At 37.4% G+C, this 24144-nt stretch overlaps 1 protein-coding gene across 1 annotated transcript in view; it reads right to left on the reverse strand.

Annotated features, from left to right (window-relative positions):
- FCHO2 (FCH and mu domain containing endocytic adaptor 2) overlaps positions 1–24144 on the reverse strand; it is a 104336-nt gene that overhangs the window by 73646 nt on the left and 6546 nt on the right. Inside the window, exons 2-8 of the mRNA XM_064140377.1 lie at positions 22359–22450; positions 17499–17573; positions 16050–16191; positions 15812–15964; positions 8715–8819; positions 2444–2542; positions 1207–1303 (exon numbers count right to left, since the gene is read on the reverse strand). Coding sequence (XP_063996447.1) covers positions 1207–1303; positions 2444–2542; positions 8715–8819; positions 15812–15964; positions 16050–16191; positions 17499–17573; positions 22359–22450 — 763 coding nt within the window. The remainder of the gene's footprint in view (positions 1–1206; positions 1304–2443; positions 2543–8714; positions 8820–15811; positions 15965–16049; positions 16192–17498; positions 17574–22358; positions 22451–24144) is intronic.

Genomic DNA, 24144 nt, shown 5'->3' on the forward strand with positions numbered 1-24144 from the left:
TGCTATTTAAAGAGCTGAAGAAATTACATTTGGTATGACAAAAGCTTTACTCTGGTCCCAGAGAATACAAATAAGATCTGAAGAATCTCTGTACTTCTACTAAATCAAGCAATAAAGTATTACTTTTCTATATTGTCTAACAGAAAAACCACAACAATAACATGGATGACTTGCAGGCTCAGAATTAGCAAGGCTCTTTTTAGTTCAGTGAATCAAAATACTAAATACAAGATCCACAGCTACGACATCACATGAAAGAGGTCTTAACATGAAATGTCTTTGTCCTGATTTCAGGGCAACTGAACCTGAACACCTAAAGTTCTTACTACTGCTTTCTTGATCTTCACTGGAAAACTGCAAAATACACAGGAAATAGTAAAAAACTGTTCCACATAGAATCCACTCAGTTATGTACATACTTCCTCTAAAAAAAACCAAAACAAAGCATCACTCTTTGTGCTTCTGTACTAGAAGAGATGCTAGGAAGGACTTCCAATGCTGAAGAACAGATAAAACATTATTACTAAAATCCTACATTCACACACCTAGTGACTCAATTTTGCGCCCCAATATTGAAGTGAACTCTGTTTTACCCATAATGCTAGACAGAGAGTACTGGGAGACTTGTCTTTTTAAGTCAGTCTAGGAAAGTCTTACACAGCACACCCAACAAGCAGTACTTTCTGAAAGTACTACTCTATTTGCTGCTTAGTAAAGCAACAATCTACTTAACAATATATTTAAATGGCTAGTTTTGTTAGCTAGCCAAAGAAACTGATGCAACTGTTTCAACAGTTAATAAGCAGTAACGTGGACTACTGTGAATATACTCATACACTGACATTAAATATTTTTTTCATATCATGCAGAAACAGAGAAGACAACAGAGTTTGTGCAAGGAACTTAGGTTTCTTGACATATTTCACCGATGCAACACGGAACAGTATAATATAAAAGCTTGCTGTAAGGTTTACATAGGACTCAGAGCAACAAATTGCCATGTAATATTTGTCTTAATAAAGCATGTACGTAATAAATGGGATGTTATCAATTTCCATGAATCATTTTATATCAAATCTAGTGAATTCTGAGAAATCAAAATTAAAAAACATAACGCAGTAATAGATAGGGAACTGACCTTTCATTATGAGTGGAAATCTAGTTCTAAAATTACCACTTCCTACTTCGCTATTTTTAATCTCTTACCAGGTCTTTCCTTGCCAGTTCCTTTTGACTCAGCAAATTTCTGTATTAAACTCTCAACTGTAGTATTTGTCATATTATTAATAAATTCTTCATGCACCTTCAAAAAGAAAACAAACAGAAAACAAACACACCACACAAAAAAGGAATTTTAAAACCAGTAACTGAAAGAATGTAATTAAATTATACAGTAGTGTTCTCTGGAGTTAAGGTTCAAAAATACTCCCCTCTAAAACATACTGCAGCACTTCCAGAAATCAACAAGCATTTTATTAAGGAAATCCCTTCTTTGCTTTATTTACAAGTTTGTGCAAAGCACAGATACAAATTAGGCATGAAAGAATACAATTTGATGACAAGTCTAGGATTTATACCCATTTCTTCTATCTAAATGACTTGTGTGTACATAATTTTCTGAATTTGTCTGCAACATGTACCACTACAACGTCAGGAAGACAAGCAGCCTGTTAAGCCAGCAGCAGTTAAGGGTGTGCACTGTTACTATGTATTATCACAGTCTGCACCTGCTTTAGTAAAAGCATTACCGTTGTAATGTTTTCAGACTGACAAAGAAACAAACACAGGCTGTTAATAAGAAGTTTTTCCAATAAGGTAGTATGTATATGCTTGAAAAATAACTAGCATGACCCTTGCAAATCACCTAAAACAGCTGAAGAAAATAGTGACTGCTAAGTGCATGCAAATAAAACTACACTTCAAAACACCTACAAAATTAATGATTACTTAAAAGAATAATTAATTAAAACAACTGAAATCTAAAGAAAACATACTATAAAAGTTTCTGTTACTGAAGATCTTTTGCTCAAAGTCAAAGGTGTATGAAGGATTTGGAAACTATTCTGTGTAATGTAACTTCAGGTTTTAGTCCAACAGAAGCACAGATATCCTGGTTATGTGTGAAGATGATTTAATATCTAGGAAAAAGAACTTTGAAATACACTAAAAATTCTTCAAATTTGTCAAAATATTTTTCTTTATCTTATGATAAAGTTTATTCAGACATTTCTACAAATTTAGACTGAGCTTATAAATATGACAGGAAGCCATAAATATTTGAGCTTATCTTAATGCCACATAATTTAAAGGATGTGATCTTGTAATTAGAACATGCACAGTAAAAAATTTCTATATAACAGTTAAGAAAAATATGTAACATAATAAGAAAAACTAAAAGCACCAACAAAAAAAAAAACCCAACCAACCAAACAGAAAAAGTTACCTCTCCTATTTGTAAATGAATTTCTTTTATGGTATTTGACAATGACTCTATAATTTCTTTCATACGAAGAAGGTGAGTTTCTTCAATGTCTTGAAATTTCTGTAAACCAATAAAGACAATTAATCCTATTTATTGAAATATTCACTGAAGTGAATATTAAATTTTAATAATTGGAGTCACTAAATGGAAAAAACAAGCCAATTTTTTTTCAGATCCTAATAATGGTAATTACAATATTTTAGAAAGGAAGGTGAAGAATTTACACTTATGAAACAATGTACTTTAAAATACTGTATCATTTTAGCACCATTATCTAGTAATTTTACTTGCTCCTTGAACTTCAGTCTACCTCAATTTTGTAAATCTGACCTAATTCTACCAAAAGAAAACAGTGCTAGAGCATGTTTTTAATAAAAACAATTATTTTCTCCATTACTGAAGAGCCTTATTTATTTTCCCATTTAAGCTCAGAAACCTTATTTCTAGATCAGTTTAGCACTTCCTTCTTAACACTCTCTCCTCCTGCTCACAATATACACATGCCTTCTCTTCTTCTTGTTAAGTTTGCAGCCGCTGCTTTTTCAAATGATTTATTTGTTTGATCTTTAAACTCCTGGTAAGTAATCTTTGCAGTTGGCTCCATTTTAGCTAGACTTCCAGCTGACAGCCATTTTAAAAATCACTTATGTTGTTTCAAATGACCCCTTCACACAGCCAAAGGGAACTACAAATGTCTTCATCCTCCTCAACAGTCAACCATGACTGTCTTGAAATCTTTTGTTTACTCCTGCTAGTTCCTATTTCTCTTCCTATTTCTGTGACTGCACATTTGTTACGTAAGAACTTCAGAGCATCGCTTAATCTGCCTCCTTTCTGCAGCCTCCTCCATAATGTTACTTCTTCTGCTAATTGCCTTATTACATAAACCATATTATTTTGCTTTCCAAACTACTTATGGTCCGTCTCTGTAGTATTTGCTATCAGTCACTATCAAAGCACAAAGACAGCTTTTGAGATTATGCCAGTGATGCTTCCATCATGTCTTGGTCTGAGCTCCCCATAAAATCTGCAAAACAGAAGAACCAGTCTCCTTTAAACCCTTCTCTTTAACACATATCAGAACAACCAGCCGTCTATAGATTTCTTTTATTATTATTTTTGGTCAGCAGGAAGGTTCCCTCTCCCCCCGTTGTCTTCTTCTTTGATGTTTATTGTTTTATACCTAAGATTTAAAGTCTTTGAAGTTGAGCCACCTTAGCTTTTTACAGCACATAATACATAGAGGTTCTGATCAAAGAATAAAGCTTGGTACTATATTACAACCACATACTTCACAACACAGGCATAATCATTAACCAAACTGTTTACTTCCACTTTTGAAAGGTAAGTCCACTTTAAAAAAATGTGTACTCAAATGAGTCTGTAATGTTAATAACCCAACAAATGCAAGCAACTTCAGAGTGCTTTAAGCTACAATACAAATGAAAAATCACCACTGGCAGGCTCTTAAGCTGTCCATCCAACTCAGCGTATGCAGTTTAAGTAGGCATGACTCAATGTTATACACACGTATATTTTCCTTTAAGTCTTACAGCACTTAAAAAAAGTAATTACTACTCATTCTTGAACTTTATTTCAAGTGAACAAAAAAAATCATCCAAATTCAACTCTACTGTAGAGTTATAGATAAGACGCCACTCTTGACCAGGTGGCCAAGAGAGCCAATGGCATCCTGGCCTGCATCAGAAACAGTGTGGCCAGTAGGACAAGGGAGGTTATTCTTCCCCTGTACTCAGCACTGGTCAGGCCACACCTTGAGTACTGTGTCCAGTTCTGGGCCCCTCAATTCAAGATGGAGGTTGAGGTGCTGGAGCATGTCCAGAGAAGGGCAACAAAGCTGGTGAGGGGCCTGGAGCACAAATCCTATGAGGAGAGGTTGAGGGAGCTGGGCCTGTTTAGCCTGGAGAAGAGGAGGCTCAGGGGTGATCTCATTACTGTCTACAACTACCTGAAGGGGCATTGTAGCCAGGTGGGGGTTGGCCTCTTCTCCCAGGCAACCAGCAATAGAACAAGGGGACACAGTCTCAAGTTGTGCCAGGGTAGGTATAGGCTGGATATTAGGAAGAAGTTCTTCACAGAGAGAGTGATTTGCCATAGGAATGGGCTGCCCAGGGAGGTGGTGGAGGCACCGTCCCTGGGGGTCTTCATGAAAAGCCTGGATGAGGCACTTAGTGCCATGGTCTAGTTGACTGGATAGGTCTGGGTGATAGGTTGGACTGGATGATCTTGGAGGTCTCTTCCAACCTGGTTGATTCTATGATTCTATGATTTCAGCACTTTCAACTATTCCACACTTTCAAAAAAACTGACTGTGCTATGTGACTTTTAAAAGCACTTCTTGCAAGGCAGAGATTCTAGCAAGTAGGGCATGATGTTTTCTTTGCATCTACACAGTAATTGCACAATTATAGCTTTACTCAGAAAATTCTCTCAACGGGAGGAATTTCTGTCAAGTTCAATTTCTAAATAGTGAACTATAACACTCCTAACTTCTTTAATCCATGTTTATCAGAGCAAAAACTGTAACCTGAAACTCAAGATAGGGAGACAGTATGTTTCAAAATTCAGCCTCTCAAAATAACGTATCCTAAGTCTCTTTGCTTTGAAAACTGCAAGATAGTAAATGAGAAAAGATGCATCACAGAGTATGTCATACAGTATGAACTTTAAGTCCCATAATGCTTTGCTCCAGCTAACACATTCATTACAAAGCTGATGTTATTGAATATCCATCAGCCAATTCATCAGGCAGTCCTGACTGGCTTCACAGATGAAACTGGGACACGCCATATTCATGGAAGTTATTCTTCCTATCACATCACCTTTACAGAAGCCCTCTTGAAACCAAGCTAGAGATGCAGCTACACAATATAAACTCAACAGACATGACTTACACAGGCAGAATGACATTCTTCACTTCTAATATGGAGAGTTTCTAGGTGTCAATTATCACATTAAGTGAAAATTTAAATTAAACACCCCATATATTAAACTTGCCTTATCTCAATCTGTGGGGTTTTTGCATTATGCTCCTGATTTTCCTTCCTAGTCCAATGGAGAGGGGTGGGGACAACTGCATGAGCAGCAGTGTGGGGCTCAGCTATGGCAGGACCTGAGACCATGACATCTCAGTCTATGTTAAATATGTTACACCTACCTAATAACTACCTTTTATACCTACCTAATAACCTAACACAGCTGAACAAAGAGCACCTTCATATTCTGTCTCTAGATACAAAATAAGCTGTTACTTTTCTCATTCATTTATTGTAATGGACTGTTAAATGGATTTATCTTTTTTCTAAGTCCTTAAAGTCCATCTAGTTTGCCTGATGAATGCCCCATTTTCCTTCCCTAATTCACTGACAGTAAAATCAATTTCAAGTGCTCTTCTTAATGTTCCACACAGGAACTCCTTTCCATTACTCACAGCTTTCTTGCTTATTTGGGACAAATTTAAGCTGCAATTAAGCAAAGTCATCTTACTGAAGTTGTAACTGTTTGGGGTTTTTTTCTTATTTTGGAGAGCAGTAAGTTAAATTGCTATAAACACAGTCTTGTATGGCAAGGAATAGATAGCAGATAGTTTTCATGACACTATAAATAAAGACTTAATACAAGCTGACTGAATTTGCTCTGCGGTGAAACAGAAGCACTCACAGGATCTATTTTAGTTGAGGTTCAACAATTTCCAAAGAAGTGTAATCAGCAGGGCAGGAACTTCTCAGTACAGAAAAGCCATACTTGTATACGATTTGAGACAAACAATGGAACACTTCAGTATTTTTTCCTGGTACTACTGTTTCTTTGAGGCAAAAGGTGAGGTCTACAGCAGAAGTCAGTCTGCACTACCATTTATACAAGACACACAACAATGGATTTACTGGAACCCTTACTGAACAAATGAATTAATTACATTAACAGGAACACAATCAAACCCCCCCCCAAAAAACACCCAACATACTAGTTTGATATCAGCTACTCTTACATCACCAGGAGAAATATTACATTACATACATATTGTATTATACTTGCTTCCACAAATTATTTTAAGATACATATTCCTTGAGTTTAAAAAGCTTGCCTAATCCCAAAATTCTCAAGTGATTGTGATTGGACATGTCAGTTCCAGCTGTAATCCCAACCAAATTACCTAGGGATTGCAACCTGATCTAGGCATACCTGTGTCAGCAGTAGGGTTGGACTAGATGATCTCCAGAGATCCTCTGCAAACCCTACCTTTCTATTGATGTATGATTCTATAAACAATACACAAATACTCTAAGTTCACAGTGAGAGATACACAATGCTGTGTAAATGCAGAAATAAAAGTGTAATGTGGATACATATGCAAGTGAGTCCAAGCCAGTGTCACATGCACTGCACATGTCACTGCATTAAAGATGCTATTCTCTGTTCTTGGTACCACATTGGCTCTACCTTTGTGCCAGCACAAGTGCTTGTGTGCTGTCTTAATAAACCAAACAACAGATTTGTTCTGGGTTAAGAATTGATCTTCCTTCACAGATTAGTTTCAGCTGGATTACTTTTACAAGGAAATACCTGTGCAAATACTCAACCAAGGAAGAAACGTGGAAATACAGTGACTGCTATTTTTGACAGCAATATTAACTTCAAACATATATCGAAAAGCAGGCTTCACATATCACAGATGGGAGAAGTACAACAGTGTTTATGGCCTAAACCATAGCACCTGCAGATTTTCTTGAACTTTTTAATAAGGTCTGAGTAATTGCAATTATGACTGGTTTACACTCGTTAGTAATAGTAATTGCAAAAAGCATTGGAAGGCATAGGGTTTTGTTGTTTTTTTTTAAGAGGACAAAAAAAATCACAGGATCATACAGAATTACAGAAATATTCTGAGTAGAAAAGATCCTCAGGTACACCAAGTCCAACTGATAACCCTACTTTACAAGCTTAACCCTAAACCATATCCTCAAGCAAATGTACACAACCAAATATAACTCAAAATGAAAAGAAAAGCATAGGGAGAACAGCTTCTTAACCAAAACCAAGTGAGGATACTGCACAAAAAACTACGTCTTCTGCTAATTCTTCAAGGAAAGGCTGCCAAGACTCCTAACAGAAGTGTCATGTTAAAAGCAGATTTTGCAGCAGCATGCTATGCCTGAGCACTACTTTCTTGCTAATGCAAGAGTTGGAGTGGGAAGAAAGAGTTCTGGTATGTGATAGATGCAGTACCCTTTCTGTAACAGCTATGTTGAGTATCTGTCTATTCATAGATAAATTAGATAATTTTTAATTAAATTCTTAAAGTAGGAAAGCATTTACAGTTTAGAACATGGCACCTTTTTACATGTCAGCCTATACAACCCACATGCTGTGAAATCCTGATTTTCAACAAAGGGAAACTAACACTTTACCATTTAAATGTTAAAATACAAGTATGACTGATTCTCCCTAATAATTCCATCTATACATAAATATGCATCTTTGAAACTATTAAAAAAAGCAAAGAATTATCAACCAAAAAGAAAATTGCTATATGCAAAAAGCTTTACTAAACTCAGTACAAAAAACTACTAAAAGCAGAAACTATGAAGTTTGCTGTTCAAAATCTGAGGCAGAGGAAAAAAAAGTCTGCTATCAACAGATTTGAAAAAGTAGCTTCAAAATGTAACAAGAAGCAGCATAAGCAATGACAGAGAGAACTTGAGATCCTCTGGAATACAGATTAGAAGTCTTAAAAAAAAAAAAAAAAAGCTTGAGCAGATGTTAAGAACTTTTCCCAACCTTCAGTAAACATTGGGAAAATGCTTTCAGAAGCTGTAACTGAAGTGTTTTGCCATAATGATAATGAAAAAAAAAGAAGAATCTTAATACTAAAATTCCTATGAATGAGTTCTCAATGTCCAGCAAATCATAAGATTTCTCACATCATCACAATGCATCTACAGTATTTACAGAAGTTTTGTTTTCTTCTTAAAATTTTCTTCAAAAAGTATTTCTAGAATGCTAATGCTCAGCTGTGTCATTCAAAGACAGTGCCATCACAACAGAGCTGGTCAGTATTTGCTCTTTCGACATACTACTTCTAACACTGCTGTTCATATCAATTTCCTAAGGACATAACTCTGTTTATCAAAAGCTTTGTTCTCAGATGTCTTCAGAGATGAAATACTGTATTTTAATCTATTTTAAGAGTAACTCATTTAATATAACTTACCTGTGCAGTTTCTGTCATTTTCTGTTCAAAATCAGACTTCAATGCAGCATATTTCTCCACATAGAGTTTATAGGTATCTGTAGCTTTTTTTGATTTAACTGCAGCCTGTAGACCAGGAAAAAAAAAAGAAAATGTCAAATGTCACAAATACAACCAGATCCAAGGTTTCTGAATTCACTGTTAAAAGAAAGGTTAAGATGATCCATTAAAAAAAAACTTCAGGGGTGTAACAAAACAGAGAAGTATCATGTCAGATTTCACCACCAAATAATTCAGATTCAAGCTACTAGAGACTTCTGTTCAACATTATATACAAATCACATTAAAAACATAAAAAAGCAAAAGCAATTACCTTGTTTAAATCCCTTCCTCTGATTTGCAATGACAAATCTATATTGATTTCTAAATCAAATTTGTATTGCTGAAATTAACTCATTAGCTCTTGACTAATATTTAGAGCTGCCACATAAAAGCAGGAAGAAAGCATGTTTGGATTATAGAACACAGAGTTATCTGCAGAATTTGGTAAGTTAATGAGAAAAAAACAAAACAAAACAAAACCCCAACATGAACAAGGCACAATTCTCTGTCAAACCAAAAGTACAGGCATTACCATCAATAGAATTTCTACAACTAAAAGACATTTGAAAGCAAAGTTCACGGAGAACATACTGATGGACACACTTACGTAGCTCAGTGTTGTTTATCATAGTCCTTTTTTGCTTTATAATGTGTTCGTATTTTCTCTTGTAACTAATAAACAAAAATCTTTCTGGGAATCTAACAGGCTTTTAAAAAAGGGAAAATCCCAGTATTACAAGGACAGTAAAATTGTCTGTGGTAGAGAAAAAAAATGTAATTTTCCAAGTTTACTGCATGACGTGATGAAACATTTCAAACTTTGACATTCTTGCCATTTCCAAGTTAAAAGCCAAAGAAAATAAAAAACATCCCAAATGCCATCTTTTATTCTAGGCTCAAATTTCAATGTGCCTGTTCTATCTCCATGAAATTTCTCATCAGTTTAATTAGACAATATTTTCAATTTGTTAATGACAATACTGAAGACAGTTGTGTATTTACTACTTGTTCTAGTTATCAACAGCTCTCCTCTCCTATTTCAAATTAATTTTATCTGTTCCAGATTAGAAATATAAACTACTTCTCACTTGCAGAGACTTGTACAGCTGAAGACTATTTATAACTTTCAAATTAATTAACACAGAGATGCCCTCTGGAAAGAGAGGGTTATATTCTGCAATTTCCAAGAGAAAAATAACTGAAGATCCTAATTAACAGTATAGCATTAACACTTGTTAAGCTGAGGAAATGTCAACATGCACTTCAATTAAAGAGGAAGCAAAACTACAGTTCCATTTTTCTGGTTTAAAAGAAAGCTTAAGTAGATCTTAGTCCAAAGTGTTCTAAACCCAGCATTACAATGACTCAAAACACTGTATAAAGAGTATGTATCCTTCAGACCTTAAAATAAGAATGTGACAGATTGCCTAAATCCATTGTTTCCCTTGTACTTAATGTTATTTCATCATTCTCACTCTTGGTAATTCCCCTTTGTGAATGTGAAAGAACAAAACAGCTCTACTCCCAAATGCAGCTCACTAGGCTAAGAGTACAAGGTGCTCTATCAACACTTGCATTTAAAAATACATTGAAATTGCTCTGCATTAAGGGGATTCCAAATGTAACTACTGAATAGAAAGGAACTATCAAGCTACAAGACTTCAGAAGTAAGTTTTTTTTTCTAAAGCACTACATAATTGAATCTCATACACATGAGATTTTGTCAAAGCATGTATAAAAAACATTCTCTGTCTCTTACAATCATGTTTAATGATGAGCACAATCTGACTGTTATGTGATGAAAAGCATCTTCAAAAAACAACTGCTCAGCAGGACAAAATGATGGAACTCATGATCATTACATCGTTAATTAGCAGTATCTTCTGAAAGCAGCATGAGCCTATTCTCAGGTGCAGCACCAACTGCTAGAACTCTGTTTAGCAGATCTACTGTAAGTGAAAGAATCAGTCAAGATTTTTTTGTTAAGTCACTATAAATAGAGAAGTTCGTATGTCAGAAAATAACAGGAAATTATTACACAAGGTCAAAACTAATTTTCAGCTGCAATGAAAAGTGCAAGGTCCCAGATACCTCCTCAAATTCTTCAAAAAAGGATTGTTCCAAATAACCTGGATTTTTTATAAGTATATCAGTCCAGATTCCCTGATTTTTGTTACAATAACTCTTGTGATTTTGACAGAAAACATTTCACATGGTGCTAAAAACAGTAATCCTATCTCTATTACTTGCCAAAGGAAAAATAAATGAATACAGTAATTGTCACTATGTTTCTGAAATGACAAGTAAATGCATGACTGAAGAGATGTGGCAGTCACTGGTACCTGATCCCCCTGGAAACACTTTTAGAGTATCTGCAGAGCGATCAACAATGGCCTAATTGTTCAATCAGAAGTATTTGGGTAAGATGCACAAACCCTTAGAAAATAGCCTTCATCATTTCTCTATTCTTTTGTAGACAGCAGCTGGATTGAGTTATTTTTTTGTTTCCAACTGAACAAGGATGATGTTACATCTTAAAAAAAGGTATTCCATTCAGTCAACTTTTCCTACAGAAAATCTTCCACCATTTCACAAAAATTCAGAAAAAATATACTTTGAACAGACTGGCAGGAAAACATCCACCAACACACATACTTCTGATTCCGGTCTAGAATACCCCATTGACTGTGACTTGAAACAGAATATAGGGAAAAAGCTAGCTTTATACTCAAAATAACAATCACAACATGTTCAACAGGATCACTTCTGTCATCATCGAAAAGACAATAATCAGCTCTCTCTGTTCCATCTAGACAGCAGTATAAAAGGCACTAAGATCATTCTAACAAGAATGAAGCTGTACACAGTTGTCATTGAAATAGAAATAGGCAAAGCTATCAAGACTCAAAAAGGTAAGACAGTCAGACAGGGAAACAACCCCTTTCCTGTACTACTTAAGTTTGCTGCAAACAGGAAGAAGTTATAGTGATGCCTGCAAAATGAGAGGTGATTCTTCCCCTCAGATCACTACTGGTGAGGCCACATCTGGAGTACTGTGTCCAGTTCTGGATCGTACATTGCAAGACATGTGCATACTGGAGAGAGAGTCCAATAAAGATGATCACAGAAGGGAAGGGCCTGGAAGGGACTTCTAGCGATTGAGTCCAACCCTCCTGCCAAATCAGGATCACCTATGGCAGACTGCACAGGAAAGCAGGAAGATGGGTTTTGAAAGTCTTAAAAAGAGGAGAGAGACTCACAACCTCTCTGGGAAGCCTGTTCCAGTGCTCCTCAGTAAAGGAGTTTCTTTCTCACGTTGAGGCAGAACTTCCTGTGTTCATAGAATCAGCCAAGTTGGAAGAGACCTCCAAGATCATCCACTCCAAACTAGCACCCAGCCCTAGCCAGTCAACTAGACTAAGTGCCTCATCCGTCTTTTAACACCTCCAGGGATGGCGACTCCACCACGTCCCTGGGCAGCCCATTCCAATGCGAAATCACTGTCTCTGGCAAGAACTTCCTCCTAACATACAGCCTAAACCTCACCCAGCACAACTTGAGACTGTTCTCTTGTTCTGCTGCTGGCTGCCTGGGAGAAGAAACCAACCCCACCTGGCTACAGCCTCCCTTCAGGCAGTTGTAGACAGCAATGAGGTCACACCCGAACCTCCCCTTCTCCGGGCTAAACAACCCCAGCTCCCTCATCCTCTCCTCATAGGGTTTGTGTTCCAGCCTCTCACCAGGTTCATCACCTGCCTCTGGACATGCTCCAGCATCTCAACATCTTTCTTGAATTGAGGAGCAAAAAACTGGACACAGAACTCAAGGTGTGGCCTGACCAGTACTGAGTACAGGGCCAGAAAAACCTCCCTTGTCCTACTGGCCACATTGTTCCTGATACAGGCCAGGATGCCATTGGCTCTCTTGGCCACCTGGGCACACTGCTGGCTCACCTTCAGCCTACTATGTACCAGTACCTTCAGGTCCCTTTCTTCCTGGCTGCTCTCCAGCTACTCTGTCCCCAGCCTGTAGTGCTGCTTGAGGTTGTTGTAGCGAAAGTGCAGAACCCTGCATTTGGCTTTGTTAAATCTCATCCCATTGGCCCCTGCCCACCCATCCAGCCTGTCAAGGTTCCTTTACAGGACTCTCTTACCCTCCAACAGATCAACATCTACTCCTAGCTTGATGTTATCTGCAAACTTAATGATGCTGGACTCAATCCCCTCATCTAGATCATCGATAAAGATATTGAACAGGACTGAGCCCAGCACTGATTGTTGCTCCTCATTCTAGGCACAAATGAAAAACAGACTGCCCCCTTCTTCTTGACGGCCACCATTCAGATATTTGTACACAATAATATCCCAGTCTTCTCTCATCCCAACTAAACATCTCCAGGTCTCTCAGTCATTTCTCATAAAACAGGTGTTCCAGCCCCTTAACCGGCTTTATATTCCTTCATTGGACACTCTCTAGTATCTCCCTGTCTCGCCTGAACTAGGGAACTCAGAACCGGAGATGATATTCCAGGTGTGGTCTCACTAAGGCAGTAGTGAGGAAGAGGAACCTCTCTTGACCTTCTGGACACAGTGTTCTTAATGAGCTCTGGGATGCCATTGGTCTTCTTTGCACAAGAGCACATTGCTGTCCCGTGGATAACATTGCCCACCCACTAAGGTCTTTCTTTATGGACTTGCGTTCCAGCAGGACAGTCCCTAACCCATTTTGGGGCACAGGGCTATTCCTTCACAGGTACATGACTTGACACCTGCCTTTGTTGAACTTCATTAAGTTCCCCTTTGATCAACTTTCCAGACTGTCCAAGTCTCAAGGAATGACAGCACAGCCTTCTAGCGTATCAGCCAATTCTAGAAGTTTGGTATTATCAGCAAACTCACTGAGGGTACAGCCTATCCCCTCATCCAGGTTGCTGATTCTATGCTGGGCCCAGTACTGGACCTCATACTAACCTCTGGCTACAGGTCTCTAACTGGGCTCTCGGTCATGACCCTCTGAGCTCTATTGTTCAGAAAGTTCACAATCCTTCTTACTGTCCACTCTCCTAATCCACACTTCCTGATCTTACTTACAGGGGATAGTATCAAAAGCCTGCTGAAGTCAAGGCAGAAAACATTCACTGCTATCACTGCATCTCCTCTTTCAGTCGCACCACCATGGAAGGCTACCACAGAATGCTTTGGATTGGAAGAGATCTTCAAATGTAACAGAATCACAGAATTGTCAGGCTTAGAAGGGACCTTAAGGATTGAGTTCCAACCCCCCTGCTCTGTGCAGGGAGACCTCACACTGTATCAGGTTGCTAAGAGCCACATCCAGCCAGGCCTTAAAAACCTCAAGAGATGAGGCCTCCACCACCTTCCTGGGGAATGTGTTCGAGTGTCTCACCAGCCTCATGGTGAAGAACTTCTTCCTAACACCCAATCTGAATCTACCCACTTCTAGTTTTGCTCCATTCTGCCTAGTCCTATCATTATCTGAGACCCTAAAAGGTCCCTCCACAGATTTCCTGTAGTCTCCTTAAGATACTGAAAAGCCACAACAAGGTCTCCTCAGAGCTTTCTCTTCTCCATACTGAACAGCGCCAGCTCTCTCAGTCTGTCTCCATAGGACAGGAGCTCAGGCCTTCTGATCATCCTTACAGCCCTTCTCTGGACATGCTCCAGCATCTTTCTTGTAATGAGGGTTCCAAAACCGGCTGCAGAAGTCAGGAGTGGATTAGAGGAGAATCACCTCTCTTGACCTGCTGGCCACATTTCTCTTGATGCAATCCACTATACAACTGGAAGGTCATCCAGTCCAACCCCCACAGTGAGCAGGGATATCTTTAACCGTATCAGGTTGCTCAGTTGAAACAAGCATCACAAACACCTTTAAATACAATTGAACCTTGGTCTTCTCTCAGAGTAAGGGACATACTGAGTCTCTTTTAGGGTATTTTAAACCCACTCTGGCCCTGCAGAAGGCAATCAGACTGGTCAAACATGATTTCCCCTAGATAAATTCATGGAGGATGTTCATGAACACCTTTTTTTCTTTTCATGTGTTTACAGATCTCCAGAATGGTGAAGGGAGTGGAAAAGTGAAAGGCTGACAGAGCTGTGACTATTCAGCCTACAGAAGAGAAGGCTTAGGGAGGATTTCGTAACTGTATATGAAAACCTGAAGGGAGGGTACATGGAAGAGAGAGACAAAGTCTTTCCAGCAGTGCCCAGTGACAGAGGTAATTGGTGCAGACTGAAATACAGGAGGTTCCCTGTGAACATCAGGAAACAATTTTTTCCTGTGAGGATATCTGAGCACTGGCACAGGTCATCCAGGCAGACTGTGGAGTCTCCATCACTGGAAATATTCAAAAGCTGTCTGGACATGGTCCTGGGCAACTGATGCCAGGTGGCCCTAATTGTGCAGTACGGTTGGACAGGATGACCCACAGGGTTGTAACCTCAGCCATTTTGTGATTCTGTGAATGGATGACACTTCCCCGTAATCTAATGATGATATTAAATACAAAATCAAGATACTAATTCCTTGGGATTTTGGTCCATGAAATTGTGACCCTTTCATTTAGCACTTAAAGTAGTATTTTCTTTGTGTTCACAATGGAACAGACTTCAAACACTGGTGTGACAAGCTACTTCCTTCTCATTGAAGGGACAACCCAAAACCTCCTACTCCTTAACTCAGTAACAAGGGCACTGAGTGTCTGTGTATTTATCTACGGAAATTTATCGAAAAACATAATAGATGCCGAAACAATTACAAGCAATTTCTGTAAAAGCCACTAGAAAAGATTACCACAAAAGGCAAGTATTTCCAAAATAATCAAAGCTGCAGGGTAGCTAGAACACATACGGAAGTGTCAACAAAACTAGGTATTCAAAATATCGCAGGCGTTATGAAACAGCCACAACTACTACTTTTAACCCTTTCTGAGCACTAATTCTAACACAAATGTGTTACAACACAATTAATTACATGAGATGCAATAGAAATACCTTATCAATGTCTCTCTGTGTTGCTCCTTCCTTTTTCAAACGTTCTTGTTCAACACACTTTGCATTGTAGTTTTCCTTCGATTTCTGCAAGGCCTGAGTGATACTCTGAATATTTTGCACTGCTTCCAATGTTCCTGAAACATCTTCTTTAGTCTGCAAAATATCACATGGTTGTTAAAAACAAACTATTTTAATGTTAATGAATCACTGGCCATGCATAAGAAAAGAAACTAACCACCTTTTTACAAGCTTTGATTTGTTCGTCTCCATACTTGTGAACTTCTTTTATTAGCTCTTGTAATCTCCGCACAAGATCCAAGTGACAGCTTGCTAGTTTTTCTGTTGAGGTTTTGAAAATATCCCAAACTGGTGCAAATGTCCTAGATTGAGGAAAATAAGACTTAATGTTCATCTGATTTTTTTCCTTTCGGTCGGCTACGATTGTTTTAGTGCTAAATAATAATTCTTAAGTTTACAGAAGTTCATTCCTTTTCCAAGAACTGAAACAAAACAAATCTCTAACAACTGCTTTAAATTCTTACTAAATGTTTCAAATGTACTTGCAACACCATCTATTGATTTTTACATATTTTTTATTGTATCTGTATTGACTTTAAGGAGTAAAACACAGCAAAGCTGACAATCTTTTCTATGATCAGCAGAGAATACTACCTATTACATCCTAAAGATGGAGTGAGAGCAGCTTGAATTAATTTACAATTGAAAAATATTTTTATGTGTATACTTGAATAGTGCAAACAAATCAGAAGGGACTTGGGTAGTTGAGTTTCTGGTTGTCTTACATGGTTTACAGCCACAAGATGCAAGAAAAAAAATACTGCAAAGATAGTCTGCTACTGATTATGAGATTAATTTTACAGTGAAGAAAGGTGAACAGCTATTTCACCAAGTGAGATTTCTATAGTGAATGGAATTCTAGATCTACTCTAAATATACAAGGCTACCTTGGTTTCCTGGTTAATGTTGCTGAAAAGGCCACCCTATACATGGCCTTTAAAAGTACTGATACTCAGAGTAACACGCAGAGAAAGAATCTTTGAACGTCAGCAACAAGTGGTATCAAATTATCCACTGATGAAAGCTCCCTGAATTTCTAGCTGTGATTACTACAAATAAATTTAAAATAATCTAGCCTTTTCTAAGAGCCTGAGTTCTCACTGGCATAAACTGTCTAACGAAAACACATTCCATTTTTAAAAACATATTCTTTGTATGGAACTTACGCTAAACTATGCAATAAGCCTACAGATAAGTCTCATTCTTAAGATCTCTGAGGACAGAGACAACACTTCAAAAAGCAGAAATAATATAAATAAATAAATTTCCTGCCACATTTGCAGACCATATGTTCTCTCTTCAGAATCACTACCGTAGGCTTAGGATCACAGAATAGAAAGTCACATTCTTTATTATGTCTACAAAGATCTCAGCCTTAAACACATGGGAAAGCACAATGCTTCCACTGTGGGGGTTTGTTTTTTCTTTTAAACTGTGAATTGAGAACTGTACTGGTTTTGCTTTTGTCCTACCTGCATGGTATTTTGCATGAACACTGAAGAACTATCAGTTTTAAAGTGGCAAAGTTATGGTACCTTCAACATCATGACTAAGATATTTGGAATCAAACTTTATTTACATATTTACTTCCTCTTTTTCACTTACGTACCCAAGTTGTGTGTAGTTACTTGCTGATTTGGCTAGTTTTGTCATTGACCTTGAATATGCCTCCTCTATTGTAGCCCTGCCAAAGAAAGCCATCAAAAAAACCCAATCAACATTTTGGAGATATTTGAAGACAGATTAATATGCATTATAAAGGTGCAAAACAGAGAACTTGTTACTTTGCTGCAAATTGCTGCCTTTAAATGACTCCTCAAAAACTATATGCAAAGTCACACAAGTATACTTAAAAACAGTGCCACAAGCATCCTGCGACAGAATTTAGCAGGAAACAAGAAAAAAATCTTCCAAAAGTTTATCCCTTCTGTCTCTGCTGTCCTCCCCTGCCCTTAACATTTAGTAACAATCAGAAAAAGTGACCTAACAACCACCTTCCTTGCACAGAGCAACACATTCAAATATATTTGGAACAAAAACAGTAAAATAAGCAATTGAATGCTTACTGAGCAATCATACTAAATGCGGTCTTGTCCAGTCTTTTTGTACTACTACAGTTAGTGTGTACACTCATTTTCAAAGAAGGTTGCCTCAATAAATCATGATCTACTTTGAAAAGCCTCTTCCCCACACTGAGTTTTGTTTTATCTTCCTGTATCCAAACCTACAGTTTTGCTTGCCTTCTGCAGATTCCTTAAAGCCTCTGCTGGAAGTGTCATGAAATAACAATCACATACAACAGCACTGACTCTCTGCAAGTCCTTCTCCCATCCACTTTTCTCATTCTCCTATTATTAAGGTAGAGATAAACATAAATTTATTTTTCTACCCTAAATCAGTATTCAAATGGTAGAGCATCCTGGATTTAAGGAAATACTGTAATTGCCTCTTCTTAAAAAGGCAAGAAGCTTGAAAGAACTTCTTTCCTGTTTCATAACACCTTTTTTCAGCAGCCAAAGAGAGGCTGAAAGAGGGGACACCACGAATTCACCCTGCTCTCAAGCTATACCATGACTACTAACCTCTTAAATTATTGAGGTAGAGGGTTACTATTTTTTTATGAAAATATGAAACAAAATAGCAGTTGTCACCTGGAACAGCAGCATTCTTTTACTCTGACTAGCTAATCCAGTCATTTGGACAATTTTAATGGTTCTATAAATCAATTTGGAGGAGCTTGAACTGTACAATGCAGTAACTGAACCTTTTAAAATGTCACTTGAAAACAACGGTGAAGGTACTTACCACAAAAAAGTCAATTAACTGTATGCTACCTCCTCACATCTACACATTTTTTAAGATGCTGAGGTTTCAAATTCTTGCTCAATGCACAAAGACACTGATGTTTTTGTGATTACCATGATGAACAATATATTTTGATTCTCAATAGCTTTTATCCCTGTCTTCCAGAACTCATAAGTCTGCTTTTTGTTTCTTTTTTTAAGCACGCAAGCTTTCTGACCAAAATTCAAACCTCTTTTGAGTAATTTAGAGCACACACAACCTGAGCAATCTCCACAAATCCGTAATTTATGACACAATATCTACATACAACAGCTACAAACACTAACAACCAGAAGATGCTTTTTCCGACTAGTTGAGCACACACACCTAAATTTGTCCTACTGACTGGCTGTCCAGACCACAAACTACAAACACCTCGGTAAATTAACCTTTACCCATTTGAAAGTTTGTGTCTACTTGGGATCTGTTAAATATTTAAAAGCAAAATGTGAACATATGTACTGTCAAGGAGACTCTTTTTATGATGCTTAGAGGCAAGCGGTGCAGATTTACCAACACTGAGCAGACTGCCTGCCACAAATTACATACTTCTGAGCCATGGATCAAACTATCTAGCTGATTGTTAACAAATACTAAAAAAGTGAAATAGCACTGTTGAAAATTGAATTGGTACTAAGTGAACACAGCCAACGAGGAAACCTTTTCCCCTTTCCAGAGATACCTAGGTTGTACAAGAGAAATAAAATAGAAACATTAGGAATTAACACATTTCAAACATTTCTACCTTTTTCAGAGGAAACAACTTTGCAGTTTCAGAAAGTTTTTGCAGTAGTTTTGAAAGACGAGTTGTTTTTTTTTTTAAATCCCTAAGCTGACAATAATTTTTCCCCACATCCTATACAATGTTTCTTTCCTTTCATTACTATTTTTAAGATTGGATAACAGGGATAATAGACTCTTCCCTGATTATGCTGCACATAATCAAAACACTGTTCTGAGTAACAGAGACTGGCTTCATATAGACATGTGTCTTTTGTGCCCTAAGCAGTCTGTATATCCAAATACATTCAAGCACCTTTCCCTTCTCTTTGAAATCACTCCAAAAGCAGGTTCTCTGGCTAGTCTGGAGACTCTAGGAATCCTGACTGACCAGGTACTACTGTTAAAACAGTACATATGAAGGTTAAGTGCTGAATAAGGTTAAGTGTGGAAAAACTGCTGCATGAAACTTAAAAGCTTTTGAGATCAAGAATTTGACCAATGTGAATAAACGTGTGCTACTTAATAATGTTTATTTCCTGGGAAATTAACTGAGATGCCAGTTAACTTCAAAATGCTAGTGCCTAGTGCCACAGTGCTTTGCTGCCTAGATACCTGAAAACATTTTAACTAAAATGAGGACACCTAACATTTAAAGTCCCTTTATTTCTTTGAAACCACAAATAAAGTACCACTGGCTTTGACTGAGATTGATCAATGGTGTACATCTCCGTTTGAAAGACCTACCTATTTGGCATTCAACTGCAAGTTTTAACAGCAACCCAGCATACTGCGACACATCATTTAAAGCAAGGTTAAAGAAAACACAGTGGAAGAGATTGTATATTGGATTTAATATCCTCATGGGAAAAGGTCACTGGACAGGACTGAACTTACTGCCACTGGCCCACATTGCTGGCCCAATGATGGGTGTTTTTCAACCACATGGCAAGTAGCTCTTAAGAAATGATACTGAAGTCTTGTCACATAAATTAAAATTTAGCATTAAGATTCCAGTGAACCTCAGTGTGTTAATCAGAACTGAAATTTTTCACATTTTGCAAAAGAGCTGTTAAGATGGCTTCACATCAACTTGGTATACCCTAATCCATGCATGAGTACTGAAAATACATTTTTTCATCTCTCGTTGACAATAAAGGGCCCATGTGGATCCCCATAAATTCTTATATAGTCATTAATCATTGGTCTTAAATGTTAACTTGTTACCTGGGAACAAAAATTGTCAAATCACTAAAATTAATGAGAAGAAACTTCATTTGAAACATTTTTAATATGTGGAGAAAGGTCCAAATACTTTTTTTACTGGTTGCAAAGGCCCATCACATTAAAAACTTATTTTGAAGGACCTTAGAGAATCAAAACAACTAGAATGCAACATGTAAAAATACTAGCAATTCTGTGTATAGAGAACTGTCAAGTTTTAATTATGCCACTAGCAAAATATTCATGCCAGATATAGCATCAAGTTATTGTAACCATGTACATAAGACCTTTCACCTTACGACCAGTATGAATACAACATAAAGGAGAAAAGAAACAAAGTGAGAGAACTTTGGATGTAAATGTGGAGGTAAATCAAAATATTACTAATTTTACATCCACTACATTAATTGTATCTGTATGATATATAACTTAGGTCTGGCCTACTGCTATAAAACATGAGTGATTCCAAAAATTAATGCAGGTTTCAAAGGAAAGACCCAGGCACTTGTAAAGATAACACAAGACAAATATTTGTAACAGTAAATATTAGAAATGCAGGCTTGTGAAGCCCTAACCATTTCTATTAAACATGAGCAGCGTGATATCTCTCTGCCCAATCCAAGATATAATTTCACCGGAACATTGCCTGGATTTATAATGTGTTGTCTGGAATCTGGGAGTCCTGAAACACTAGATTCCTTGGGTTGTGTTGTCCTTCCAGTGTGGACATGGACTCTATTTGGTAGAAATATTTTCTAATTCACTTTGAAACTATGCAGATGTTAGTGCAACTGAGAACATGTCAAGTTTGTGGTGGCAACATTTTGTCAAATTTTGAAATAAATTCTTAGTTGAGAGCTATTTGAGGCCAAAACCAAAACTGATGAAAAAATCCAGAAAACAAAAGCAGCTTCTGTGAACAACTACTACTGCAAAAAGCTCAATCAGGTCCTCAGTCAGTCACTTGAAATTTTCCTCACGTCATCTGGTGTCAGTAACTGAATTAAGACAAAATATTGAGGCAGGCATACAATTAATTTTGTCCAGAATGGAAACGATGTTCAGTGTAGCAGCAGCAGTCTTCTTTCACAAAGAACTAAAAATATCACTAAGTCATCTGTTCTGGAAGTTGTCACAACTTCAGATTTCAGTTCTATCCTTAAATCCCACAGAGAAGAATCTGTGTTATTTTTCTGTGTATTATTTTCTTGTCCCTATGTATCACACCATTGCTTTAATAAATCTATTTTACAAACATCTTAATCTGAAAGTATGATTTCTTTAAAATTATGCTAGCAGGTGCTAACACCCTAATTTTACGTCTATAGTAAAAAAAGCTTTGTAAAACTATTATGGCTAATTCAAATTATTGCTATTTTGGATTAATTTAAATAAACTGCTGGACACCAAATGTGATGCTTCTGGATTTTCACTCTTGTTTAATTCAACTTAATTGTGAAAAAACAAAAGCTATTAGAAGTCATGAATTAATGCTTAACAGTTATTATTCATCTTAATGAAGTGCATTAGAACTATATACTCTTGCAGGACATAAAAAATATTTTTAAATGTTCATTGATTTTTACATGTTTTGCACATTACTATTAATGCAACAACAAACTTTAACAAATGCTATGCACAGTACACTGAAGAGCCAGGACTACCAAGAATGAACACTTACCTTTCTCTTATAAAGTCTGCTAAGTCTTTTGTTGACAAATGCCCATGTTTCATGTTGTGATAAAGGACATCAAAGCCATTGTTCCTTTCCCCCTAAAGATTGATAATGAAAAAGCAGAAGTATGAAACACCATCCTCAAGCAATTACACAAAGTATAGAATTTGTGCATTATAATAACTGATCAGGTTTGATGAACCAATTTCTAATGTTTCAGCTTTTAACCAGTCTCTGCTTGGTCCCTTCAAACCACTGTATGTAGAGCAAATTAAAATAATCTCAACAGCTACTACTACTCTTCCAACGGCAATTCTTTTATTGCATACTACTAGGCTATACACAAAACAATTTATTTTCTAGATTTCTACAGATTCTGTATTCTTCCACTTCCCTTATTATTAAAAACATACTTAACATTGTACTTCCTCTTCATTCTCTCGTACCTTTCATTATTTTCCATGAACTAAAATTCACATCTTGAAATCACTGGATATCCCACCTCTCCAGTTCTTTAAGTTTCATGTATCTTCCTCTGCTTTTTGAACAATTGGTTAAAAAACTAATCCCTTCCTTCTCACGTAGCTTCCCTTTGACATAAATTTAGTTATAAAACAACATTTTTCAACATGTAGGGGGTATCCCACCATTAAAACTGAGACACTGTCCTAAACTCTGATTCAACAAATTCAGCCATCTTATCACGTCTGTTACCACGCCGAACTTCCTCCAACAGGAGAAAGCAACAATAAAAACAAAAGGAAGGAGAGGCATGGCACAGCATAATAGCACTGCTACAATTAAAGCTTTCCTGTCAAACTGTCCATTCCCTTCCTGCCTTCTAGAAGCTTCGCATCATTAACACAGCTGTATGTACATTCAGAGTAGAAGAGAAAGTAGAATACTGCACAATAGAACAATTTCAGTTGGACCTACAATGATCATCTTGTTAACAGTTTAACCAGAAGTTAATGCAGGTTAAGGGCAATACTGAAAGCCTGTTCCAGTGTTTGACCACCCTTTCACCAAAGAAATGCCTCCTAATATCCAGTCTAAATGTCCTGTGACATAGCTTTAAACCATTCCCATGTATCTTATCGGTTGGTTCCACTCTACCCTCTATACCTCCTCTCCTGTAGAGAGCCATAAGGCCACCCCTCAGCCTCCTTTTCTTCAAACTAGACAAACCCAGAGCCCTTAAGTATTCACCACAGGACATGCCTTCCAAAGCCCTCACTAGCTTTACTGCATTGCTCTGGATGCACTGATGTACCTTCACATCCTTTTTAAAATCCTTGACTTTTCATAATGGCAGTTCTACATGCTCAGTGAGAGGAGCCAGAAGACTTGGTCATACACCCCTCTAAACATTTCTGTGCTTTCTGTTCTGGAAAAAAAGTAATGTGCAGTCATAAGGAGCATCTGATCAGGGAAATTACACAGCTCAAAAATAAAGCTAGAAAACAAATATAAAGATCAGTGATCCAGATCACTATGAGGACATGAACAGCTGCACTGCTTAGCAGAAGACGTGGGAGCAAGAGGAGAAAGATCGGCCAGCTCAAGTGGAAGCATACAGGGTGGATGCAAGAGCTTCACAGTGGCCATGGGAGTAGGCCACTGTGAAGTGTTTAGTGCACTGGACAATGAATCAGCCAACAATACAGCCTTAAAGGACACCACACATAGACATACCTCTGTGCAGAGAGCAGACATTTTTCTGCTTTGACAGTTATACAGTCTGTCCACAACTACTTCGTTCATGAAGAGTAGCTCAAATAATTCATAAAAT

The sequence above is a fragment of the Pogoniulus pusillus genome, chromosome Z, assembly GCF_015220805.1.
Source record: "Pogoniulus pusillus isolate bPogPus1 chromosome Z, bPogPus1.pri, whole genome shotgun sequence".
Lineage (NCBI taxonomy): Eukaryota > Metazoa > Chordata > Aves > Piciformes > Lybiidae > Pogoniulus > Pogoniulus pusillus.